Here is a 27,505-nt window from a genome sequence, read left to right on the forward strand (position 1 = left end):
CGCAATGGGGACTTCAGTCCTGCACTTGAAACTCCTACTGCAGTCAGTGAGGTCCTCTGCAGACAAGGGACGTAGCAGCAGAGATTCAGCGCTCTGCTTACAGCCATGTCTTTGCCTGCGGAAACATTTCTCCATTATGAGTGCATTCCTTAATTTGCCGATCTGCACTCCTACATACTCAGGCAGAACCACAACCTGTGAAGAATATGCAGCCAATTTGGAGCTTCGGTTAATGCATCCATCTAGGTTTATTTCTCTGAAGTGCTAGGATGGCTCTGAACAACATCTGACGTGTGAGGATGAATGGTGTGATTATGCAAAGTAAACGCATTGTTAGGGGGCTCCCTCTGGAAATAAGCTGAGCCACAAATGCTGACACCAGCATGTGTCAGATGACACAACAGTGACAGTTTGACCAAGTCTGACAGTCTGGTTTTAGGGAGATTAGTGTCCCAAACCTCGAGTCATGTATTACAAAGCACTAACCTGGTAAATACATATTATGATTGTTTCAATGGTGTTTAAAACAAGCATATACATAAAATCCCAAGAGGGACATTTTTCCTAGCAGGTTGTGCCAGGTCAGGTATCCTCTCCCCAACAAGTGCAGGGCTGTACTGCACATCCCTCACAAGGATAACTATGTGGTCAGGACTTTCTGTCCTCCGGCCCATGGAAAGGTTCAGCTTAACATTTCAACAAGTGTGTGTGTTTGGTGTCCTCTCCACTGCAAAGCACCTGCTGGCAGCTCCATGGCAGTTCCCAGTGTGGGCTGGTGGGCACAGGCTCCTAACCAGTGCCCTCTCCCCAGCCTATGTCCTCTGCCAGTATCAGTAGCTTTGCCGCGCAACTGTAAATGACATTCTAATTACATAAAGATCGTAGCCAACTTCACGTAGTGCTGAGCCCTGTCCTTTTATGTGTCCTGTTAGAGGAGGAGGGAGAAGAGGAAGAGGAGGAGATGGTGGATGGTGAAGATCTGGATGAAGTCCACACAGAGTCATCAGGAGAGGAGGAGGAGGAAGAGGTGAAGGAGGAAGGACCTGAGAAAGCATCACAGCCACCTCAGCAGGACCCTGAACCACAGAACGCGGCAGGAGAACCCCCAGTTGAACCCAATCCGGTGCTGCTGCCTGCTGCCCCAACTGCTCAGGTAAGTGCCCCTGGTGTCCTGCTGTCCTGCCAGTGGTGCTGAGGGTGCCTCAAAAGAGCAAGACAATGCTCCTCTGTGGCCTGTGGGCACCATACATCAGGAGTATGGCTAAGGAAATTAATGCACTGGAGAGTAAAATTGTTTCTTGCCCTTGTACACATATATGCAACTGTAGCCTGTCCTCTAAACCTGCATATATATCATTAGATAGGGGAAAAAAAATAGTTTGGGAGTTAAGCACATTACCATGGATGTTCTGCTTGCTGTGATTTAACTCAGACTTACTGTTATAAATGAAATGGTTGTTAAAATATTTATACCAAGAGAATTTGGCATTCCCTCCAGATTTAGTGAGCTTTCCACCACCAGTTTTTAGACTCTACTTCTAATCTGTTTTCTGTGAGTGGTGTTTTCTCCCTTCTGTTCTGGTCATCCTGGGGATATTGTCTAGGTAGATGCAGGGATGTCATACACTGAACAGAAGAAGAAACTGTCTCTTACAACCAGTACCAAAAAGGTTCAGGGTGTGAATAATTTAGGTCAGCACTTTTTCTTAAGGAAATCTGTTAGAATGAGACCACAATTGCTTCATATTCTAAAAGACCTACATAAAAAAAAAAAAAAAAAAACAAAAAAAACCCACACTTCATGTGCTACTTTAGCTGGATTTAGATACAATTAACTTAGTGAATTTTCCTCTTACGCAGTTTACCCAGAGAAGCTGCTGAGCAGGTAAAGGCTGCAGTGAAGGTATTTGATGAGGCCAGTGTGAAAACAAGGGAGCACATAAAGAATCTTTTACTGTAGCAAGTTCCCCACACCAAACAAGGGAAAATAAATACTATAGATTACTTCTTGCTTTGATTCAAAAACATACATGAGTTTCCAGCAGCTGTGTGAAGATGGTATCAAGTCAGGCTGTATTGATTTAACCATTTTGTCTTTTTAGGACTTGCACTGACTTTAGCTAAAGTTATGTTGCCTAACTGATGCAGGTTTTCCTGCAAACAAGAGCTAGACATAAGCAATTCTGCCCACTAACACTAAGTCCCTCACTTTAAAGTACTGATTGTAAAATGGCAGTAGGAGATGATTAGATGTGGATGCAGACACAGCATGTGGGCATTGCAGTGTATGGGATACTGGTATTTCAGGTTTTGCCTTCTGGTGTAAGAGAGGCAAAGCAGAAATGCTGAGGTGACAGCAGGTACAGTGTGGGTGAGCCCCTAGAGCTCGACTCAGGTACAGAAGTGCAGTTCAGCCGACTGCTCCAGTGCCTTTGTATTCCCCTTATTCTGGCTGCTCGTATCAACAGAGTCATTGAAAAATGTGTTGTTCTTAACACAAAACCCAGGATGCTATTCAAAGCACCTATTGTTCATGGCTGGTACCAGTTCATGAGGGTTTTTTGCAGGATTTCTTACATTTTTAGGACTGAATTGGGTGCTTATCTGAATTAGGAACTGCTTGCTCACTCCTTTCTCAGCAAGTATCCCCCTCCTAGCTAATTCTACCCTCCTATTCTGTTTTTTAGGTAACTTGTTCTCTGTCCCATATCTGTTTTATTCAAATGACAGTTGCTTTTGCTTCACATTTGATTGTAATTGCTTTGGACCACATATTAGGACAAATCTATTCCTCACAGTGAGACATAACAAACACAGCATGTAGACCAACATGGCTACAGCAGGAAGGTAACATGGTGCACTCTGCTTGTTCTTCTCTTTATCTGTCCTGATTAAGGATGAGGTTGTGACACCAAGTGATTCTCAACAGACCCCAGAGCCTGACACTCAAGTGCCGGCCACAGCAGAAACCATGGATCCCTTGTTTTACCCTAGCTGGTATAAGGCTCAGTCGCGGCAATCAAGCAGTCCAAGCTCAACCCCAGTGAGTGGGTTGGGGAAAGTAGGGCCTCCTGTTTCTCTGGAAACAAGTGCAAAGAAGGCAGAAGCCCCAGCAGCGGCAGCGATCGAGGAGAGTGCGCCAGGGAGTGGTAAGGAAAGTAATGCCACTGCAGCAACATCCAAGGTCAGTGCTACCGAAGTCACCTCAGAGTGCTATGACGTGCAGCAAGGCGGGAACAGCAATTATTAAGGAAAATGTGACTTAATTTTCCTTTGCATGCTAAGCAATAGGAATAATTTTGGAAATATGGAAACAGCATCAATTGTTGTTTCAGCAAATCCACTGAATTTACAGATTATTTCAGTATGTACCAGGCTGACTTTTTAGCTTCCGAATAGCATGCGGATGGTTGCTTGTGCTTAACTGCCCGTGCACCTCGCTTGTGCAAGCTGTTACCCGAGTTGCTCATGCACATGCTCAGGAGCTGGCAGAGAGGCTGGCAATGCCTCTGGGCATCAGATATTCGCATGTGTTGGTGGCAAACAAATCCTGTGCATGGGATTATTCTCATCACCTGTTGAAAACCTGTGTGCATCACATGCCGTCCTACCGCCACTGGTAGAGCAGCTACGGCTTGGCTTTGACTTCTGCAGCTCCATGGCTGCATTGGGAGTGTACGCCTTCCCTATATGAACATGAAGCTTCGCAAATACCTGGAGCCTTCTTGTGTGTTTGATTGCCTCTCAGTAAGCAGTGTGATTTCCAGCGCTCAGGTCTGTTGCAGAGGGTTTCCTCCAAGGCTTCTTGGGACCTGGTTAAAGGAGAGCATGAAGATAATATAATATAATATATTCCAGTTCCATGTTAGAATACCTGCAGCATGATGAGATAACAGAGACTGATGTGTTGGGTACAGGAGGGTGTTTTCTTTAAAATTACAGTTTTAGAGCTGGTATAACCTGAATTTGAACATTCCTTCTTCTGCATAATGCCATATGGGTCAAAGATCCGAGGAACAGAGCTGAGAGAGCTGTGTGTGAAGTATTTGCACACTACAGCTGTTCCTGCTCTAGTGCCTGGCTACCAGCCCATGAGCAGCTCTCTCCAAATTAAACCATCCTGATTTACAGGTTTAAGTCGTTAACAAAGCAATTACCTGTATGTGTGTGACAAGAGACTGCGTGTGTGTGCGTGTGTGTGCAAAAGAACAAGTGAGCAGTATGTATTTCATGCTGTTTCCTTTAAAGTTGGAGTTGACCATTCAGCATACATAAGCAGCCCTTACATGATAAACCATCACGGAATGGGCAAAAAGTTAGAATGATAACTTCATACAGATATGATAAAAGGAACACTTAGATTTTAGCTGGAGGCTTTAGTCAGTGACGCTTGAATTTGGTGGTGGAAGCATTCTCGCTGACTTCAGTCTTAACAAAAGCAACATTTGAACCCCAAATTTCGGTAACTCTTTTTCAAGTCAGGGTTTGATTGGAAAATATTTGAGTGGAACGAAACAAATAAAAAAATAAAAATTAAAATTTAAAAAAAAAAATGAAATCTGCTATGATAAATCTTCTTAATGATATTCCTAATCAGCTGGCAAAAGCAAGTAAATTCACAGTGAAATTAATTGCTGCTGTTTCTTTGTATCAGTTCCACTAATGACTGGGCAGCCAAACCTTACCATAGGCAGGTAAAATCCTTACTGGGAAAATTCCCCAGGAGCCTGCCTGATTGTGGTTGGCTTCCTGGGTCCTAATTTACCGGCAGCAAGCAGAAGAGCAAAATCAAGGTTTGATGTGGCCAGCTGAAAAACAGTGGCAGTGGTTTTCAGTCCCACCGAAGTAGCAATCTGGTACCTGGCTCTCTTCTTCATCAGGTACCAGTAGTGAAAACAGGCTCAGGGAAAAGATGTCAGTTCCCATTGACGTGTATTTAGGGGTGCTGACTTCTGGTATGCTCCCAGATCATGACCGACACTGACATTTTGGGAGGAGGAGGTTGTTGGGAAGTGTAGGCTGTGATTCTGGGGATGGGGGCAGGAAGGATCAGGGGGCACAAGTGAAGATGGGGTTGCCCCTGGGCTGGAGACAGGAAGGGATAGGAAAGCATGAGAAGCAGAAAAGTGCAGAGTGTGCTGAAGAACAGAAAAAAACAGAGTCACCAAGCTAGAAAAGGTGATGTGCAAGATGATGCTGCAATCAGATTTACGGATCTGAATTGAAATTTGTCTATGTCATGAGTAAAATGGCCTCTGTCGTGTGGCAGTGATCATTTTTAAGTATGTGAACTTCAACTTTGTTTTTTTCCTGCATGTGATTTTTATCCGACCAACTCTGAAATGCTGTATTTGTTTACTTTTTTAAACCCTAGCCAATGCTCCTCACACCACTGTTTTTTCTCCCTTCCTCCAATTAAACAATATCATGGAGAAGTGTTGTGAAAATAGAGCTTTGTCACTGAACGTAGTGATAATTATTAGATCGTGTCATGACAACACTGGTGAAGCACTCTTCTTATTTCCTCACAGGAGTTAGCATTCTGCATATCACTTTTGGCAATTCTTATCATACTACATCGTCTTTGGAATCTGATACAATACATGATTTGTACTTTCATGGGTAGGAAATATTTTGTTTTACCATTAACTAACAGTTCAAGTAATGTCTCTGGTGATGTTCCTACATGGTTTTAAAGGAATTTTTCCCCTTTCTTCCCATTCAAAACCCTCATACTAGTTCACAATACGAGCTGCCTAAAACATTTCTTCCTCTCGCACCTTCCAAACGCCACCCTTCAGCTTACTCCTGCATGGTTAAACATTGCATCTCCCTGGTTCAAAATGAAAAGAGACTTTACTCCCTCAGGTATATGGGCTTATATTTCAGTTGCTGTTCAGATGACCAGCAGGTTGGAAAACCTGTGGCTTGACAGGAGGTACAAAGAGCCCTGAGTTGTTCAGTCCAACAAATGAGGGAGGAAGGTCTGGAGAGTAATGGTTGACACGAGAGGGGTAAACATCAGGAAGAAAAATCCACTGAATAATCCCGATGCTGGGATTCTGACCGCAAGCAAACCACCAGTTCTTCCTCAGGGGCATGGACCTCCAGGGAGCAGGTGTCCAGCCATCCCCCTGTGGAGAAAGTTTCCCCAAATCCCAGCCCACACAGCACACCCCACACATGGGGAACTCCTCTTCAGGTCTTTTTTCCACCAAAAGGCATCCAAAGCCACCTCTCCCACATTTCCAGTGAGTGTAAGACCCCGAAATGCATCTCCATGCATCTGGAGGGACCTCAACCCTTTAGACACCCAAGGCTATGTCTGGACTTTTAAATATCAATTTTTCTGTAGGTAAAGGCTTTTCTCCATTAGGTCACACTAATTAAGAGCTGAAATATCTACAAGATCAAGGACTATGACCTTCACTGTCCAGTGAAGTTGTTCTGAATGCAAATACTGTAAATTAAACCTTAACTATTCCACAACATCTCTTCTAGAATAGCTCCTTTTTGGTAGACACTGTCCGTGATTTAGTTCTTCAAGCTCCAAATTCACACCCCTCTTAGTTAAGATATACATATGTACTCAATTTCTAAAGTGACATGGCCAATCTGCAAAGAGTTCTGTGTTGCCACTGGAGTGTTTAATCTTGTTCACTGAAGACCAAAGACCTCTGACACCAAAAAATTGTAGTTACCTTTGGGTATTTGCTATAATGACAGAATAATTCAATTTTAGTCTGTTCTTCAACACAAGAATGCCTGGTTTTCCTGCTCACTCTGTGTACTGCATTCTAAGCACTGTACAACATGATAGGGTGCATCTATGAAGAATGAGGAAGTATTATTCACCTTTTATTTTCAAAAATACCAGCACTATGACTGAAATATATCTCTCCATTAAAAAAAAGAAAAAAGGAGAGGGGAGAAGCTATCACCTATGCGTTAACTGCATAAGTTATGCAAAAAGATGAACTGTCTGGTGGTAATTTGAATTTGAAAAGCATTGGACACTGTGAATCTCAATTAAATTTATGGATCATAGTTTAGTTTTCATTTATTTGTGTTTGTTTTTGAAAATTTGTTGTATTATTGCAAGAGGACATAGAGCTTTTTTGTACTCCTGGGAAATCAGGCATGCGAATAGCATTATGCTCTTTTTTCCCCTCTCTGTTTTTTAATTCAAAATACCTTTGAAATTAAAAATAGACAAATGCAGAAAGCTCTCATTCCTACCATTTGAGACCTCTTTCTATGTGGTCTCTAGTGACAGCTTTATGATTTATTTAATCATGAAATAGAAAGGAGGCAAGGGCAAAAGGCATTTTGGTCTCAGGCTCTATTTGCATAAAAATGATTTCTTCTCCAGTGTAGAGAGGTGGCTGTTTAGACAGTTTATGTGTCTTTATCTTTCATGTGAGATATCAGGTCACTGCCCTTTTTTCATTTTGTGTGATAAGATCCTGGAAGCCAAATAACAAAATCACTTGAAATAACTGTAATAATAATTTATAATAATAATATACATCTGCATGACTGTCATCATAAAAGCAGGATATAATTTATTTTCAGGCTGTTTGAATAGAATGCACTGATAGGGATTTCCTTGCTTTCCAGCAGCAAAAAGAGATCAGTCTCCCTTATTAATCCCCAAAATTTACTTTATTTGAGGGCTGCTTTACTCTCAGAAATTGTATTGATACATCAAGAAATTTCCTCCAGAGTGCAGGAAGGTGCATCAGCAGGGATGTTGCAATGGGAGGTGCAGCTCACAGGTGTACAGGTTGCTTGGTCTAAGTGGGGACAGCAGGAGATGATTCAGCATGAACAAAATAGGAAACTCTGCACTAGAGAGCCGCATCCCGCTTCAGGGAGTGCCTAAGTCAGGCGTACCGTCACCGCAGGCTGCTTTTGCATCTGATGGAGGATGGGGCATCTCCAGGGAGACAGCTCACCAGCTACTGCTGGTCCACACTGGGCACCTCTTCACATCTGCCTGCTGAGCGTGAGGTGATATCGCTCTTAACCCTGGTGCTTCTGCACTGGGGTCTTTTGGAGTGAATCTGAGCCTCTGTGGGTGGCAACAGGGAGAAAATGATTGAAACACAGGGAGCGAGAATAGCATCAATCAGCTGCCTTGCCACCACAGGGAGTGATGTGTTAGTGGAGGGTGACACAGACATTAACAAGCAGCCCTTCCCAGGGTTTTAGACTCCCTTCTTGGAGTCTAAAACAAAAACTTGGAGAGCTTAGAGACAGTCTGTGTGCCAGGTTACAGAAGGAGGTGCAGCAAGGCTTCACCGAGTCTTATCTTCTCATGTTGGTCTTAGAAGACAGGCTAAGTGAGCTAGGAAGAATATGAATTTTGTGCATTAGCCTTCAGAAACTCGTTCACAGGTCTGGCATTTCAGGATTCAGGCGTGTGCTTTTGTGTCCTTTATACCTGAAGGATGCTACCAATGACATATAGGTGTGGAGCTTTAGCCATATGAAGAACAATGTGTGTGTTTTGTAAATGCTCATGTCACCTCACTGTCGGATTGGCACACCTGAAGCCCTTCAGACTACTGGAAATCTGATTTCTAAATATACATTGAGTCATTCAGTAGAAAGATTAGTTTGCAGGAGTGCTGAACATCTGTCACTTCTAACAGTGTGAATGTTCAATACTCCCAGCTAGCCAGTCAGGTGTAGAACTGCTGCCCAGCTTTAAGCCACCAAACGTGAAAAGCTGTTCCAGGTTCTGCCCTTGTGCAGACCTCTGACAGCTAGAGAAAGCTATGCACATCAAGAACAGTAAAACCACTTCCCAAGAATGTGTAGTTCTTAAAACTGTCTTCCCATACAGAATCACTCTGTCCCTTGGTTTGTAACAGAGGAATCCCTAAAATCGGGTATTTTACCACAAAACTTACTTGTGTTGTCACAGGAAGAAGGCAGATCCCAAAATACCTTCTATCTGCTAAAATTATTTCAGTCTACTTGAAATGCAGAAGGCAATGGATGCATGAAGAAAAGTTTGTTCAGATTTTTCCCTAGCCAGATTTTTGTAGGCAATGTCTCTCATGCCGTGGCACCATATAAATTTGTGAGAGTTTATGAAAGTCTTGTATTCATCTGAGTCTCTGGTTATCCAGTTTATTTCACCTAAGATGAAGTAGTAGACTCTATATTCTGTTACTCAAATAATTCTTGGTCAGAGAAGTGTCTGTCTGTGGCTCCAGAGGACTCGAGTGCATACATTTCGTTTGAAAGGAAGTGCAAGTTAATCATCCACAAACAGTATTTTGATCTAATTTCCCTTTGTTGCAAGTAAGTACAGTGCTTTAATTCCATAAGGATATAAAATATAATCAGGACAGAGCTGTTTGGGAGGAGAAATACTAATGGAGTGGCCTATGTTAATCTTGTTTCATTAGTTTTAAAATTTTCTATTACTTGCTTGCAACCTTATGCCATCTGCCAGAATTACCATAGGGACAGTCCTCTCTGTATTCATGTACTGTAGTTCTCTTTGCCCTGCTGCTGAATACTTCAGTTTTAGCTGGCAATCCTTCAAATATTATTCCATGAGACAGCTTTAAATCACGTCAGAGAGGTCAGTACTTAGCAAAGTTTTAGCCAATTGGTTGTCATGTTAATATTCAGGCAACACGGACAAAATAAGATCGTTTAAAACAAAAATAAGCCAGAGAGAGATCATGCTGTACTCATTGCCCATGTACCCCTGATTTTCCATCACTCTGTAGAAGGTACGATCCAACATTTTAGTGCAGCACTACCCTGGAATGATTGTACGAGCGTGGCAGTGATGCACAAATAATACAGGATGTTTCAAAAAGATGGATCCAGTTTGAAATCACTGTATCTCTGCAATCACGAACCACCACGTCAAAGACCATGTTTTTGTGCCACCATAAGTGACTAATCTGGATGACCTCAAAAACAGAATCACGGCAGTGGTGACCTCAGTGGAAGAAGACACTTTGAGAGGCATTTGGGATTAATTGGGTCCATCTTTTTGAAACACCCTGTAATTCCCTTTCTCTTCTCTGAACTGGAAACTCAGTCTTGCCACTCTGCTTTGGTAAGGAAGCTCAGTCCCCGTCTTCAAGCCAGATGCTCCAAGAGGTAGGATTGCTTTCTTGAGAAAAAGCAGCCCTGCAAGGCTGGATTTTGCAGGAATGATGCTCAGCGAGGGTCTCCCTCCCCTCTGGCCCACCCGACACAGGCTTCCTGCAGCTTGTCCCTGGCATGGGACAAGAAGTTTGTCAGGATCAGCAGCAGGCACCCCAGGAAGGCAGCAGCTGCTCCAGAGGCTCTCTGCTCCCTTCAATGAGCATATTTAGCATTAACAAAGGATCTGGGAATGCAGAGAGCAAAAGTCAACTTGATATTGAACATCTATGTCTGGATATGCTTGTCTTTTCTCAGGTGGAAAACTGGATGGGTTTATTTCTGTACAGTTAAAAAATCCACAAGTTTTGGCTGAATGAAAAATGGGTCATCTATTCTTCCCAAAGTTGAGCCTTTTGTAGGAGACTCACGAATCCGTTAGAATACAAACCCAGATTAAATTTTGTTTGAAGCTTCTTCCTAAACTTCACTTAAAGTGAAGAAAAAAAAAGAATAATAATGTTCATCCTCTAGCTGAAACACAAGAAAAACACTACATGCAAGAATCTCTGTTAATGGTCCAGAAATTCTACCTTTGCTTCTCTGTAATTTGACTTAGTGAGTTGGGATTCGATTATAGCAGCTGGGTGGGAGGCCACTCAGGCTGATGTTTAGTTGATGGCAAATTCTGCCCATAAATTTCCATTTTGCATCTTGATTTAGTGCCTCAGGTGATATATTTTTTTCCCTCAGTTTAGTAAATACATAGAGAAACTCAGGAAAGTCTTGATAGTTCCTCTTTTAACACCTCTCTCCCTTGCTTCTGAAAATTATCTGAGTGATTCAGAGGCAGCAGTGATGAGTCGTGAGGGCAATGTATTAAGACCAATTTTCAGACAACAGTTTCTTGTAATTAATATGAGTGGCAAATACTTCACCTGAAGTTTTACCTCGAATAGTCTGCTCTGTGATTTGTCTGGTGAGTCATTGATACCATCTGATTTATGTATATTTAATTTTTTCGGTCCATTACTAACAAAAGGACCTCTACAATGACAGTGTGGACAAAATTATTTCTCCTGTTCAAATTAATACAAAACCAGGCTCACTTAGATGTTTTCTTTCTGCAACTAGCTCATTTAAATACCGATTTCTACCTCGACTCGACCTTCTCCTCCAAGCATCACTCGTTTTGCTCATTGTTATGGCATTCAGAAAGGAAAATAGAGTGTAAACAAAGAATATTTCTTAATGATGGATTAACCGTTGCTGTTTTATATCACATCACGGTAGATTTATGTCACAACAACACAAGCCATCTGGTTGTAAAATATCTGGTTAGTTGCCATCCTGCTGCCTTGAGACAGTTCAGGCTTTCAGTGTAGCTGTGCACTCACCCATGGAAAGCAGTACTGGCAGTCCTGTAGCCATAAGAGATATATCAATAATTAAATACCAGCCTATCTGATTTAATTACCTGCAGTTATTAGTAAACCAGGGCTGACTCCTTGCGTTAGGTATTGTATCATGCCACTTCCAGGCTTTCCTGACTGGACCGCAGCACCCTGCAGCATTCGGTGCCCACCTACCTGGCATTTGAAATGGAGATAGAGGTCAGGGGCTGCATGTGCAGCCAAAATGGAACTGAAAAAAAGGGTGAGAGACATGTCAAACAGCTTTGATTCAGTCTGAGTAGTATGTATTCCTGATATCTTTGCAATAATCTTCAGATCATTGAGTAAGAGATCGGTGACTAATTCAGAAAACCTGTTATCCCAGGGTACTGGCCAATGGAAATAGATGAGTGCCACAATGTCCAAGCCATGCTACAGATGTCCAACATAGATGTCACACCTGTGACTGAGCAGAAAATTAGGATCTCACAATCCCAGAGAAGAAGTGATTTGAATTTCTCGTTGCTCTTTTTAATTTAGTAAGCACCCCATAAAACCTGCCTCAGTCTATCTCAACCAGCGAAGGTGGCAATCAAAATACAGACCCAGTCCCTTAGAGCACTCCTGCATCAGCACTTCTGCACACAGAAGAAGTGTCTATTTTTCATTATGAAACACTTGCTGTATGACTTGCTCTATTACAAAATGCCTTACTGAGGAAAGAAAGGTAAGCTGTTGTTGCCCCATCAGTGCTGGTGAGCCTTTCCAATGTCTGACACCAGCTTTATTTTTTTAATACATTCGTTTTTATATTTATGCACAATTTCATAATTTAATTTTATAAAATAAATGGACCACTTTAAAAAGAAAATTGAATTGGTGCCCATCCAGTTGCTGCTCAGTTCCAAGCTTGCCTCTGAGGACAGTTGCCTCTGATATGTGCTCTATATTCTGTAAAACCCAGTCAATAACTGTGATTGAATCAGAGGTTTTAAGAGCAGTATTTATCACAGCTTCCTTGGACTTCACCTGGGAACAGTGAGAGATGGGCAGGAGGAAGCTTGATTTAATATCTTGCGCATCGGCTGGCCGAGTGCTGTGCAAGCAAGCCAGCATTGCTAATGGGTGAGGAGAGATTACAGTGTGAGACGTGACACAACAGACGTCTGTCCAGAAAGTCATGGTGCTACTCACTGAGCAATGTATTATTCTTGGAGTAGAGTCATTTCTTGGCTACCAGTTTCAGTTGCTGCAGTCATATTAAGGAGAAGATTCAGGCAACTAAAGACGTGGACAAATGAGCACGCAAAGAAAAGGGGAAGCAGCAACAGGTCATGAGGGAAAAAAGTGTTTTAACTGTGGCCAAGACTTTTTTGTTTTGTGTTACATGGTGGCTTTACAGAATGGCAACCGGTTGCTTTAGCTGACATTGCAGCTTTTCTTCCTGTATCTCCATCAGTGTCATTTTGCCTCTCAGAGAACGTGTGCTGTGTCCACAGCTCATATACCACCTCCTGCGTATGTACAACAGCCCAGCTCAGTCAGTCACTCGCAATGTGAGCAGTGCTCCGGCCCCACGGCACGGTATGTGTCTGCACACCTCCCAGCTACACCAGCTCCACTATCTGATCCTGTGAGTGGAGCTCGGGGGTGAATCACAGTCTGAACTGGCACTCTGTCTCATTCATTGGATTTGCAAAAATACCACTTGCAGAGGAAGAAAAAGCTTTCATTTACAACACTACGTATTACTCAAAGGAAAGCCTACTTGACAGAGACAAATATGACGTTAAACCATTACTAGGTTTGCTACTTCCCTCTGAGAGCTAATAGCAAAGTTTCTCTGACATGGACTAGATGGGTTACCACCACAGAGAAGTTCTTGGAAGGTCTCTACTTCACATTTAACTCATTGATCTGAAGTCATACAAATTTGTCTGATGAAGCAGAAGCTGGGGGAAGAACGGAGAACTGGTGGCTGTGAGTAGCTTTCTGTCATGGGTGGCCAGCACATACTGCTCACTCCTGCACCTTCTCAAGATGATCGTTTACTTGCTGGACAATTCTCCAGCAGGGCTGGAAGGGAGCAGAAGTGACAGATCAGGAGGTCCTCAAAAACTTCTCTGCCTGAGAAACAAAGAGTGATGCGTGGATAGATCCAGGAAAGACTGTTCTGATCATGCAGCCTCAATATTCCTGTGTTTGTAAGACTTCTCTGCTGGGTTTTCTTCATTTTCCTAGACAGTGGTGGGACCAGGTTTTATGCAGATTTGTCGTTAATCACTCCCAAAAAGAAGTAATGCCAGTGAGGAGCATCAGTGGGTGAAATGTTAAACATATATCTTATTTCTGGCTTTTTTGTTTGTGTCATGAAAAAGATATGTGACATAAATAAGGGAATTGTATTTCTTTTGTCCCCAGTAACAGAAGAAATCCACTCCCTCACACTGTTCTCTAAAACTGTTTCCACCACTAGTTCAAGTGTCCCACAGGAGATGTGCAGATCCTATGCCAAAATAAGCTAGACAGACTGTTTTCCTCTGAAATATATTTGGTCTCTTAAAGGTCATTATGTACAAGACATTGCATTAGACATTAGCCACATAATGTTAATTGTAATATAATGAAAATCTGCTGAAGAAAGGCATTTCCTCCCAACGGACTTTTAAAATTCATTACTGACCACTATTAAGAGAGTGACATATCTAGTACTGTGAGTGATGGAGCTCGTCTGTGCATATTATTTTGTCTGCCACCATGTGTATTTCCATGGTAGGTAATTATAGCAATTATTTCAGAAAATATTTTGTTGGTTCCCACTAATAAAGAGAAAAGATCCATACAAAATAAGCAGCCTCTTAGCTTGGAACAATATTGTTATGATATATGTGACAGCTGCCAGGTGTTACTCTGAAGGAGCTAGACTGCATAAAAATATGAAAACAAAATGCTTGAACTAAAGTTTAAACTATTTAAAAATAACCTGTTGTGCTCCCTTTGTTTCCGCTGCCTGGAAGTGCTGAGTGCCAGAAGTGCAACATTTGACATCCGAGGCAGACAAACATAGCCTACAGATTCCGTGATGGCTTTGTGACCAGCTAGCATTTTTTTAACCATGCCTGTTCTTGTCAACACTGGGGGTTGTTTCTAAACAAGCCAGCTAAAACATGGGAATTAACTCCGTTTTCTCACTTGTTTTATGAAGCTACCAAAACCATAGAAGTAAGAAGCTTTTTATGTTCACTGCTTTTCTTTCCAAGGTCCACATTTTCTAACAAATTCACACTCTTGCTCTCCTGCTGGATCAAGAGGAGGCAGCAAAGGCATTGGGTAGTTCACATGCCTCTAAGGGTGTAGATCCATTTCTTTTCTGTGGCAGCAAAGGTGATTTAGGAATTTCTTGCCAAATGGCCCTGCTGCTTCTTCCTGCCCAGATGCTACCACTCACATGGCATTTGTGCTGAGGCAGCTGTTTGTTGGAACCAAATCATTCAAATGGTCCAGGCTTAAAAATACCTTCATTCACCTCAAAAAAACAACAAGAAATTGATGTCATTTCAGTGACATTCCTATTCTTCGCACAGCCCTGCAAACAGCTGCGGCAACGCAAATGGACAGTGAACCACGGAGGCAAAGCGGGAAGATGTGGATGGGGAGCCAAGGCGCAGGACCTGCTTTGTTTAGTGCTGCTGTTCCAGAAAACGTTGGTATAGCTGCACAAGTGGATTGTTTGTAAGCAATTGGTGCATCCATGTGCACAACTGTAAGAAATAACCCCTTTTCCTAGGGCACACTAACTTCTAACAAATCACATGGATTCTTTTCTCCCTTATTTCACTGTAAATGTAGACATTTCTCATTAATTCAGTTAAAACTGAGACCGTGATTCCACAAGTTGGTAAATACAGCTTTGGAGAATTCAGCAGTAGCTCAAGAATAACATACTCAGGTGACACAAAATGTTCAACTACTACAAATTCACTAAGTAGGACCGTATTTGTTAAAAAAATGTGAGGAGGTCATTTTTGCTTTGCCAACAAAGGCATAATCTATTCTTCTGTGGCCAGCAAAAAAACTGCAACCATTTTTGTTTTCTGATTTATTAAAAAAATAGTCATCATTAGTCATGCTCATTCTGGATAAAATATACTGGTGGATGATCTACAGCCCTGGAGGAAACAACCATTTCAGCCTTCATTTCTCTTATTTCTCACATCTCTTTGCAAGCTGGTGTGACATAACCTCTGAGAGGCCCACTGTAACAATTGTTTCTTCAGATCCAACCTCATCAGAAGTCATCAAAAATAAGCAAAAAACCACCAAAACAAAAACCAAACTGAAGACTATGAAGACACTTCATCTTTTGTCCTGATTTCCTAAATTAAAGGATTACTGATCTTGTAAAAAGTAATAGTGCAGTCAAAGTTCTCCATTCCTATTAAGCAGTTTTCTGATATCATGAAGTATTTGGCTGAAATATTTTTGTGTAATTACTTAAAAGCCAAATCTAGTCTAACCCTGTGACCAGGTGTGTCTCTAGAGTCAGTAGAGAGAAACGGGTACCTCCAGAGGGCAAGACACCCTATAGACACTTCTTTTAGGATGGAACAAATCACCCTCTGGTGGTGCCTTTCTCTTCTCATTCCCATTAGAGGGGATGAATACAGTTTGCTTGAGTAGATATATCTCATTTCTGGATGACTGAAGTTTGGTAACATGGACCCCACTCTTTGCACCTAAAGACTATGGAGATTAGCGATGGTAAATCAGAAAACAGAGTGTAGATTCATTGTATTTCAAATATCTAGAAGGCCTAGACTGCCTATTTTTCCCCAGCATAAATAGGGTAACTGCTGGGGCCTAATAAAAAAATGTTATGACAAAGCCATCCCATCCCTTTCCTCCCCTCCACACCCTTTACAAGAACCTTATACGGATTTAAGTAGCACTCTGCTTAAGGAAGCAAATCCTGAAATATGCTGAATACCTGCAACTTCGATACGACTCATCAGGTTAAGCACTGAGATCCTTATACTGTTAATTCATGCAAATTCTAGTGTGCCAGATGCTGAGGAGTGCTGAATGGCTGCCCGATGGGAGTTGTGGTTGCTCAGCACCTCCAAAGAATTGGCACGTAAAGTCCAGCCTGGGCTTTGCTTATGGGAAAAACAAATCTATCAGTCATACAGGGTGTGCTTCCCTCCCCACTTCATGAGCTGGCCTGGTGAAAATTCCTGGTGCTTATTGAAAGCATCATCTGATGTCACTCAACACTACAGGGGAAAATATAAGTCAAAGTGTAAGTATTCAGCACTCTCTCAGCATTGGCCTAATGCGATTAATGTAATCTAAGGTAAACACTTTAGTTATTCCTTATTGCTGTTAGGGACCCAAATCAAGGGTTGGGACTTGTTTTTCTAGGTAATATGAAAAACAAGCCCTACCCATGAGATCTCCAAGACTAAGATAAAGCTCGGGTAGAAGCTTAACAACAGTTACCTAATAACAATGGACAGACACAATGAAGTGTTGAATCGGAACCATCTGAAAGGCGTGTGGCAAGGGCTGTGCTGTGCTCAGCAGAAAGCTCTGCTCTGGCAGCTCAGCAGGACTGTGGTAACAGGGAGAGCAAGGTGATCCAGGATGGGACTGCAAGGACCTCCAGGGGGGTCAGATGCCCCCTGTATTGACACTGAGGAGAGCCGCTTCTGCTTTCCACCTTTCCAAATCATCTCCTGGTTCAAAAAAGTTGTTTTCTGCAAAAGTCCAGAGCTGAAAACTTTGTCTCAGACAATCCCAGTTGTGTGGGTTGCCATTGGAAGGGAGGGACAAGTTTAATAGTGTGGTCAGAGTCACTCCTGGCACCTTTTGATGGTCTTTTGCCTCACATTGCAATAGCGTACCTCAGTCACCGTGTGACTCAGAGCACAAATACCAAAGTGTCACAGGTGTGAAAATAGAAGCCTAAAAGCCAAGGAATGGCTCTATTGTCAGTTGTGCTCTTGCTTTGCTCCCGGCTGGGTGTGATGGCAAATGATTGCTCCCAGAAAGGCACATCGAGGTATTGCAGAGTGGCAGCCTGCTGAGTCCCGCAAGGCACGGGGAGTGAATGCTTCCTCCAGCCAAACCCAGTGGGAAAGTGTTGGAGCTCCAACATCATTTTGCTGACACAGGAAGATGTCATCACAGCAGAATATGAAGGAGTTAACACATTATGAAATACAGTTTTGGCAGTGATGCAGACAAAGATTGTTTTGTTTGAAATGCAGCACCAGCAGAGTTGGTTAACAAGGCAATGCAGTCACCCAGCCAGTCTCAGTCATTACATTGTGCTTTTTTCCTTTTAACATGTTAGGCCCACATCCTATGAAACAAGCTACTTAACTTTAAGCCCATAGATAGTTCTTAGCTTCAAACTAAAGCTTAGCTTAGTGTATATGTCTGGATAATGGCTGGTTGAAACGTCAAGTGGAAGTACTAAAGAAAGCCTGTCTTGCACAGGAAGAGAAATGACAAGGTACCAGTGTGGTTTTAAGTAAAAAAGAATGAAAATGCAGGAAATTTTTTTAAACCTTTTGGCAGTCCTATTCCTTTGCAGGGTGAGAGTTGGGAGGACTGTCCCACGCCTGCTTACACACGCTGCTCAGGGCTCAGTGCACAAAATTGCACAACCAATTTCAAAATTACTTTTAGCTAGTCCAGACACTCTGGCTGCATTTCCAAAAATAAAAGGCAAAATTTTCAACACCATAGAGGGCTAATAAAACACCTACATGCCTGCATCCAGTGAGATCAAGAAAGTGCAGAATCCCTTACAACTCAGAAAGTCTGGTCGTGTGTTTACTGCTGATACCTGACGTTTGTAGTCAGTGTTGGAAGATTTCAGCTGAAAGGTTTGCATTCAGGACTTCCCTGGGCTGAGAGGCAGATCTTCTACACTCATGACTCAATTAGCTACATGCCTTTTCAGCTGAAGATCTGGCCCTGTGGGCCAGATTCTTTACAACACTTTTTCATAAACCTGGGAGACGACACGTCTCACCAGCATTGCTGAAAATAGACTTCTGTGTTCAAGTGGGCAGCTGTTTCTCCCAGATTTTTCACCATGCTTGTGCTCTCTTTACAGTACATGATAAAGCTAGCAAGCAAAAGCTATATTCTTCTGCAAGACCCTTGTCCATAAAAATCCTTTCTGAGCCCTGTATTTTGCAGTGAGTAGCAGTGAGTGCTTTGCATTGAAAATATGAGTCTAAGTCAAAGATTAGTCCACATTTCAAGTATTAAAGCAAATTCTTAGATAGTATTTCATTGGAACAAGTAGGGCTGTTACAGTTAAGAGCAAGTGAGGATCTAGGACTGAAAAAGGAGCTATGAACTCTAATTAGATATAAAGAAATAGGGAGCTACTTTTTTCATACATCCGTGCTTTCTTGGCTGTTGGTGTAACACACTCAAATAGGTAGTGACTGGAATGAAGCCCAGTAGCCGATTTATACTTAACATACCACTAGTTCTTACTAATTCCTGTGGTACACTTTAACATTAAGCACTTATAAAAATGCTTGGAAAAATCATCCATCCCATGCTTCAGCTCCTCACAAGCACCCCTGCTTCATTGTTCCTGGATATGTCAGTTAGCATCGCTGCTTTGGTAACTTTCCGTTTTAGGACAGTGTTACAAATTATTGAGTCGTGTTAAAATTCAGAGGACACTGCTCTGTCATTTTCCCTCCTTCACTTAGTATCTTGACAGCAAACAGTTCTCCTGAGATCACACTGACGTTCCCAAAGTAAGGTGAAACCCTGCACAGAGAAGGCTGGGGGTATTGGCTATTTTAATTTTAAGAATGTACAATAACGTTTGTTCATATCTAGGAATACAGAGGGGAAAAAAATATCCTGTATATTGCATGTTAAATTGTGACTTTAGTGACGAAGACAAAAGGCATCCCTTAGCTACCAAATCACCCATTTTTTAATATTTTATCTTTAATAGGTTTTCTGATACCGTCACAAAGTTGGTCTTTAATCTCCAACTAAGGAATATGAAAACACTGGAACTAGTAAAAATTTTTCTGTATATCATACTGGTCTGTTAAATATTCAGCTAATTTAAAAAATAATGATAATTTCTATGATTAGCAGCTAAAGCGTGTCATGGCCTGATTCCTTTTTTGTTTTACTGTAAGCACAGGATATCTGTACAAACAAACACAGAATTCGGCCTGGGATATAAGCAGAAGCTTTTATCTCTGTAGTATTTATTTCCTGTTCTTGGACTGAGTGAAATCAAAGTGAAATAAATATTAAAAGACTTTAAATTAAAAAAAAAAAAAAAGAAAAAAAAATAAAACCACATTCAAGGCAGATTTCGTGACAGCAGAACAAGTATCATTTTGACTGGCAATGCACAGACAATAAATTTTGGCTTTGGTCCGCATCAATCTGGAGGTCCAGCTACACGAGCCAAGCTGGCTCAGGATAACTTCTGAACAGGCAGTTATCACCTTCAGTGATAATATTCCAGAGGCGCAAATCGGGACTAAGCCCTTTTGCACAGGTGTGACATGCTCACCCAGCCTAATCCTCCCTTTGCCGTTGTCCATGGCAAAAGTCCCTCTGACTTCTCTGGCACTAGAAGTCTGGCTGGCCTCTCCAAATTTCCATGCTCCCTGCCTTTTCTCCTCTTTCTCACTTCATTCTGTTTTTCTGTGTGTTGTGAAATCTTAAGGATTTTAATGCAATTCATCTATTCCTCTTCCATTTGTCAACCTTTCCTTTCTTTACAGACTGGTTCTGAACCGTCCCCTCAAGGACAAGTGGAGGAAACTCCCGTGAGCAATGAGAGGGGTGATGAGCCGGCTCGTCATATCTTCTCCTTCTCCTGGTTGAACTCACTGAATGAGTGATGACTCACTTTGGCTGGCTTCTGCTGTGCTTCTCCTCAGAGGGACCGTGAGCACCAGCAGCCTGGCTGCAGTCAACAAAGAAACTGGCCTGGAAAAGGACATCCAAGCAGGTTTCGTTCCCAGGAACTCAACTGACCTCCACATCACACCTGGCCCTTGAGATGACAGTCCTGAGAGGCATGGGAGCATGGGGCAAAATTGCTATACTGTATTGTAGTCAGAGTGTTTTCCAATAATTTCTTGGTTCCAGGGGTGAAATAGCATGACTACAGCTGTAGGCTGAGCACTGCTAGTGTTTTGTTATTCACTTTTTGGCACATCCCTGTGTAGGTGTAAATGCTTCACCAATATTGTTAGTTAAAATATTCACTGGTACCATCCTTTGCCAACACAGCATTTCTTCTCAGTATCCTCCTGCATCCCAGCTCATAGGTGCTTGTGACTTCAGTGCCACTATCATGTCCCTGGCATCCCTAAGACAGGGTTGCACATAAACACCTCCCTGCAGTCTCTCGTAGTCCCCACGGTACCCTGGCTGCAGAGGCTAAACACAGGAGAGGGAAGCTGCCATTTCTTCCTTCACACCTGCTCTTCCTGCTAAGGCACAAGAGATGATGCTCACATAAAGGGGTTATCTGTAGAGAAGGTGCCCAGGGACAGGAACAACGAAAATGCACTTGCTGAGAGCACTGGCCACCCCCTGTGCAGGAATGCAGGACACAGCTCTGAGCCTGTGGGGCAGACATTAGGGTGCTGCCCACGTCTGTCCAGCCGTTATCTGTATCTACATCTTCTCAGACATTCGTGCATGTGGGAAAAGGGGCACTTTCTTGCGTGAAACCAGCATGTGGTGAGGAGGTCACAGGTATTCATTCAAGGTTTAATTTGAAGGCCCCATGGTGCCCTGTAGAAAAGGTGAATGCCAAATGTCCTGTTCCATGTGCATGGTAGGTGTTGAGTCATCCAATGAAACAGGATTTGTGTCTTAGAAGAAGCTCTACAAGATGTACTGAAGGTGACACTCTGCAAGTTTTGTCACTGGGGACAGGGTGTCAGCACTCAGTAGTGTTTAAGACAGATTGGCAGGCTGCAGGGAGTGCTCGGTGCCATGGGGGACCAGGTGTCAAGCTCTGCGCCAGAGTTCAGTGTAAATCTTTCCAGCAGCCCCAAGCCAGGCACTAAACACACTTTTGGCAGGGGGCTGTGCCGTGGTGTAGGGTGTGCTGTGCCCCGACAGGATGGGTGAGCTGTCAGTGCAGACACAAGGCAGCTCCCGGTCAGCAGGCTGTGAAGGGTCAGCCCCAGTTCTGGCCATCCCTGGCTATGGGGCTGAGTCACATCCACCCTCACTTGTATCTGTTTCCCCGGGAAAACGCTCCTGAGAGAAGTTTTCTGGGGAGCTGCATAGGTGAGGTCCGCGCAAAGCTTTGAGACTCACACAGCCCAGGGTGATCACCGCTCCGCACCGCCACTGCTGCCACATCGCCTCCCGCTGCTGGAGCAGTTTTTCCCTGTGATGTGGTTTGGGCTGAGGGATTTCCTACTTTCTCCCTGTTGTCCTGGCAGGTTTTCCTCCGTTCATCCAGGGAAGTTTCCTCATATGCACCACCACCTCCACAGGGCCCCTGGGAGGGACCCGGCTTGGGCAAAACGACCGGGTCGGGGTGAGTCAAGCGGGGAGGAACCTTCTCTTTAGGGGTGCGGGGAGAATGAGCAGAACTAGGAAGAAAACAATAAAAAGATGCGGGAGCGCCACATCAGTTTCCCATCGCTGCGCTCTGGCGGGAGGAGACTGCCCCGTCCCGGCCGCAGCTGGAGGAGCCAGGGACCCCCTTCGGGGGGCTGCTGAGGTGGGACTCGGCAGGGCTGGGGGACACCGACCGGTCCCCGACCCCCCTCATCTCCTTGTGCCGAGGGCGGCGGCGTGGGGCAGCCCCTGCCCGGTGGTCGGGGCCGGCGGCACGTCGGGGCGCGCCTCTGGGGGAGCCCGCAGGGACGGGGAGGGGGAAACAAACATCCCCGGGAGTGCCTTGGGGCTCCCTGCGGCTCTGAGCGTCCGCGGCCGCGGGTGTCCCCCCGGCCCGGTAAGCGCTGGCGGGAGAGGGGGAGCAGCCCTCAGGCATCTGGGGAAGAAAGTCTATCAAGCCATCATTAGTTTGCAGCTTTTATTAAAAATATAAATATTAAACATTCTCTTACACAACAAAATCGACCGAGCGCTGAAAAGATGTTTTATTGTGAAAATGTTTACAGGAAAAAAAGTGTATTTAGAGTAGCTCACAGAGATTCCCCCTCCCACCTCCCTGCCCCCAGCAGAAAAGTTATCTGTCTTCTTGACACCATTTCTTCCAATGCCCACACATCCCTACGTAGCGATGGCACTAGAATAACTGGGAAATGGATAAATAAATAAAGGTAGGGGAGGTTACGAACGAGACTCGTGTTTCTGCACTTGGTACACGGTTGTGCATGCTAGTCAAGGGACAGAGGCTGTTCGGAGTACACCCTTCTAGGTTTAAAGCTATATAAAAATAAAGAGATGACATCAGAGCAGCACTATGGTACATCGGACGGTGTAATTATTCTTGTGCTAACTGCGGAATCTCTTTGGCAAGGCGGGGAGGGGCCGTTTCATTTCCCGATTATCTCCATCAGTTTCCTGTTGCTGTGAGCTTGCTGCGCTAGCTGCTCGGCTCGGGCCATCTCCAAGACTTCTCGCAGGAGGTGGAAAGTCAGATCCAGAGAAATAGGGGGCTCCTCGGAACGCTTCTCCCTCTCCACTGCCTCCCCCTCGCCTTCGCCCTCCTCGGGGCTCCCCAGCGAGCGCTCGGGCAGCTGCTGCAGCTCTTGCACCGCCTCCCGGAAAAAGTTGCTGGCGGAGGCTTCTGGCTGTAGGTGGCTGGTGCTGCTGGAAGAGGCGGAAAAAGAGCCAACGGGTCTCTTGTTGAGGTTGCCCAGGCGCAGGAAATACTCTTCTCCCATGCGGAGCAGGACGGGCAGAGTTTGCTGCTGCTGCTGCTGCTGGAAGAAATCTGGCTGGTGCAGAGCCCCGTGGGGGGCTATCGGGCTCTTGCTGAGAGCTCTGCACTCCTGGCAGGGCAGGAGGGCGACCAGCAGGATTCCCGTGGAGACGAGCAGCGGGATCTTCATGGTCGGGGCTCAAACCTGCAGGAGGCAGAGGGGGAGCGGGGGGGACCGGTGTTACACAGCCGAGCCGCGGCGGCAGGGAGGGCAGGCAGTGCGGGGCCGGGGAGGGCAGTGCGGGGCCGGGGAGGGGGCTCTCGCCGTTGCCGCTGTCCCGGTGCTGAAACGCGCCTCTCCGCACCCCTCCGTGCCCCGGGCACCGCGACCCTGACGAGCTCAGTCCCGGCCGGCCCCCGCCGTCGGGGCAGTCGCCTCCACCCGCGAAACAGCCCCGCGGGGAGGTTGTGGGCTGCGCCGGTAACGGCTCCTGGGGACGAGGCTGGGCAGAGCCCCTGTGGAGAGACTCCACGCGTGTGCGTGGACCCGAGCCTCTTCACCCATCCGGGGGGTGGGAGGGTGCGTGGGGTGCTTGCGGCGGGGCAGCTGTCCCCAAAAACTGCGTGATGCGAGGTCCCAGCTCCCCTGCGTCTCCCCGCCCGGCCGGGGGACCTCCCTGCCACCAGCGGGTCCCGCGCTGAGCCCCACGCAGCGCAGCGCAGCCCACTCCGCGCCCTGGCGCGGCCCGCACCTACCTGGGGCGGCGGCGGCAGGGCAGGGCAGGGCAGGCGGCGGCGGGGCTCGGCGGTGCCCGGCGTCTCTTCCTCTCGCTCTCCCTCAGAGCCGGCTCCTGGAGAACTTGGGATCAGATTTGGTCCTAATCAGAGCCGGGGAGCGGGATTTTTATAGCTTAGACCCTCTCCTGGAATCACGCAGAACTTGCCTAATAAGCTGACGCTCTCCTGACAGCCCGATTGCGTGCCCCGATCCACTGCTGAATAAATCATGGGAGCCCGTCGGAGCGGCGATGGGCCGAGTTTCGCTATCGCAGCTCCAAATCTCACGTCCAATTATATCAACAGATATTTATCGCCTCTGCGGTGACGTCAGCCGGGCCGGGGGCCCGGGGAGAAGGGTGCCCCCCCCCACCCCATTGACAAAAATACTTGAATGAGATTTCCTAGCGGGCGCGTACTATGAGAGGTCACTCCGGGAAAACTTTCCACTCGCGGGCCGGCCCGCGGGGTAGGACCCGACCCCCCCGGGACCGGGGCTGCCATCCCGGGCTGTGTCCTTCCCACATCCCCGCTCCTCCCCCGCTACCCACCGCCTCCGGGGCGGCTGCGGCCGGCCGGGACGGGAGGCTCCGGGGAACGCGGTTTTTGGGTGGATCCCGCCTTTGCCCTGCGCCCAGGGGCAACGCTTGCCCCCGGCATGCGGCAGGACCCCAGACGAGCCCCGCGGGGGAGGCAGGTGCCGGTGCCGGGAGGGACCCTCGGCACCGCTGGCACCATCACATCGCACGGGCTTCCCGGGGCCCCGCCGCTGGATCAGGGGGCGGAAAGCTCTTGCCGAGACCCCCGCGAGGAGGGCGGGAAGGGCTGGGGGTGCCGCGGCTGCCGCGGCCGCCCCGGGAGCATGAGCCGGGCGGAGACCGCAGCCCGGGCGCCGCTCCGCCCGCCCCTCCCGCTTTGCTGCCTCGGGCACCGCCGCCCGCTCGTCCCGGCCCTGCCCCGCGCTGCCGGCTCCCGCGTTCTGGCCTTTGCTTCTCTCCGCTGTCTCCTCGCTTCTTGCGTGGAGGCAGCAACCGTTCCTTTTTCTTTTCCTTTCTTCTCCTCGACTCTACTTCCCCACCTCTCCCCCCCATGGCCATGCGTTAAGGCTCTACCCTCCGGGGTGTCCTAATCCCATTTTTAGCTCCCTTTGTATTGCTCTCCCGTCTCCATTAAGTCTGCAGGTTCCAGATCGTATTCCACCAATGTCTCCAGCCGGGCTATTTACTCTCAGATCTCCTCTTCCAGGAGGAAGCAGTGCCTATAGAATAACTTCTGCCCAACGCCCATTTCATGTGTAATGTGCGTTCTTCAGGTTTTGCATCACATCATCTTTGCCACTGCATCTCAGTCCTGCTTCTCTACTGCCTCGGTTGCAACATTAATCATGTCCCTCCCTCTAAATCGGAAAATTGTACTGAAAACCTACTGTTTTTTTCCTGCCTAGAATGTAAATGGTTGGGGTCATGCACTTGCCTGTCTCCCACCACAGTGAGGAGTTGCAACAGACCACAGAATGTGGTTATTTGCTATTGATGCTAAATGAGTGATGAATCTGAAATCTGTTTCCTTATTAAAATAACGAAGTTCAAACAACTTAATATCTGAGGTTGGACAGAACCTGATTCTGAGCATCTCCTTATGGATGCTACACATTTTAATTTTTGCTATACCTACCCCCAACCTCAGATGCTGTTGGTGAAGTGCCAAAGAATCAGATCTTGTGCATCATAACTAAACACATGGAAAAACAAGTAGTAATACCAGAGATTTATCTCTGCATTACCTCTGTCAGCTTGGGCATTCATAAACTGAAATGCGTATTACAACAAAAGCAGAACAGAATATATTGTGTAGACATTCATAGCAGAAGCTATTTGTATGCTTTTAAAGCAAGCCAGCACAGCTTCAGTGAGAACAAGAGGTTCAAAGAAACGTAAGCTAAGTTCAAGCAGTTGATGGAAAATGCAAGAGGCACTTATCAAACTCAAACCCTCTTGATGTGCTCTGGGGTGGGTTTTATCACAGTGTCCCCATTTTTAGGTTTAATATACCTTTTAAAGACCACTAAACCTCTTAAAATAATGTGATCAGAAAGATAAAGAAGGAAGCATTCTTATCCAAATACTTTTTGTGCATGTGTGTCATGGGTGAGATCTGAATAAGACATAGAGCTACATGTTTCCAAAAGACTGATGCCAGTGAGAATTGGCTTAGATTATTTGGTGGTTTTCATCATTCACAATATTATTTATGTCCTTTAGGCAGACATTTTTGTCCCTTCAAGAATTACAGGGATAGCAAATAGTGCATAGGAGTGAGCTGGGAGAGCTTCTGCAATTTTCACAAGAGCTGTACAACCTGCCGGGTTTTTCTCCCCTTTTTGCTGACCCCTGGCTCTGAGCAGGGTCTGCAGTATCTCACACACTTCTTTCTAATCCAAAATGGTCACATTGCCCCATTTTCCCCATAAATCCTGATTTATGTGTGAGAAAGCTTGCAACAATTTAAATGCGGAGAAGACTGTGAGACGTTTGGATGCCTTGATAACAAGGAATATAAAATATCACAGATACACAATCAAAAAATTACTTCCCTCAACACTTCAAGTGCAGAACTGACTGCCTAGAAACACAGAAGTCCTTTCTCCAAAGAGTCGCCAGTTTCTGGGTGAAATCTCAGCTGTTACTTCTGAACAAGGTTACAACAGAAGTAGTCCTGGATTCTCACCAGAGAGGTGAAAGAGACAAGGCAGATTAGAGTTTTATGTTCAGTGATATAGTTTGAGATTAGCATACCCTTCATAAGAGAAGTATTCATATTTGACTCATTCTGCAAACATGAGGGGAAACCAGAATTTTTTGTGGTGAATCACAAAATAACATTGTCTGGAAAGAAAAAGAGCTAGTGAGGCTCATTTCCTCCCTGCCGACTTGGGTTGGGTGCACCTGCCCTTTAGCCTTAGTGATCTCAAACTCAGCCACCTACTGAAAAGCAATTATAGCTACTCTGAGGTAGTTAATGGAAAGAAAAGCATGCCCAGAGGATGATACATCCCATTGCAAAATAGCACCTTCAGGCTTCTGGAGAGGCTTACCTTGTTCCCTTGTCTATAAAGGGAGTGCAGAAAACTACCTTAGCCTGGGCACTGAATTTTTTGATAGCCAATGTGAGGCGAGAAGAATCCCCTCCTCACTGATTGACCATGGCAGAGAGAACACACAGTTCTAAAAAGAGCAATACAGAGGCGATGATGTTAAACTGAAGGCATGGCTCTTACCCCAGGTATTTTTGAAGATGTCCAACTACAAACATGGAAGAACACACACGAGATGTAGATCAGCTTTCT

At 45.3% G+C, this 27,505-nt stretch overlaps 2 protein-coding genes across 7 annotated transcripts in view; one reads left to right on the plus strand and one right to left on the minus strand.

Moving 5' to 3' along the window:
• The window catches only part of TRIM55 (tripartite motif containing 55), a 40,466-nt gene extending 17,488 nt beyond the window's left edge, over positions 1-22,978 (plus strand). For 2 of the 6 annotated variants that reach the window (XM_065053679.1, XM_021292993.2), the window contains exons 8-11: positions 933-1,153; positions 2,897-3,184; positions 5,532-5,622; positions 20,303-22,978. In XM_065053679.1, the coding sequence (XP_064909751.1) occupies positions 933-1,153; positions 2,897-3,184; positions 5,532-5,622; positions 20,303-20,313 (611 nt within the window). In that variant the 3' untranslated portion in view covers positions 20,314-22,978. The remainder of the gene's footprint in view (positions 1-932; positions 1,154-2,896; positions 3,185-5,531; positions 5,623-20,302) is intronic. The other 4 variants (XM_005506471.3, XM_021292992.2, XM_065053681.1 and 1 more) reach the window with 2 other exon arrangements.
• On the minus strand, positions 22,574-24,458 carry CRH (corticotropin releasing hormone). The gene is made up of 2 exons (XM_065053684.1): positions 24,139-24,458; positions 22,574-23,587 (listed from the first exon to the last, which is right to left on the minus strand). Exon 2 carries the CDS (start codon positions 23,570-23,572, stop codon positions 23,054-23,056), a length of 519 nt encoding a protein of 172 aa, XP_064909756.1. The 5' UTR covers positions 23,573-23,587; positions 24,139-24,458; the 3' UTR covers positions 22,574-23,053.
• Between the last annotated feature and the right edge of the window lie 3,047 nt (positions 24,459-27,505).

The sequence above is a fragment of the Columba livia genome, chromosome 2, assembly GCF_036013475.1.
Source record: "Columba livia isolate bColLiv1 breed racing homer chromosome 2, bColLiv1.pat.W.v2, whole genome shotgun sequence".
In the NCBI taxonomy this organism is placed as follows: domain Eukaryota; kingdom Metazoa; phylum Chordata; class Aves; order Columbiformes; family Columbidae; genus Columba; species Columba livia.

Bases quoted from the DNA above. Each gene is read 5' to 3' on its own strand.
- CRH (XM_065053684.1), bottom strand. From the start codon at position 23,572: ATGAAGATCCCGCTGCTCGTCTCCACGGGAATCCTGCTGGTCGCCCTC.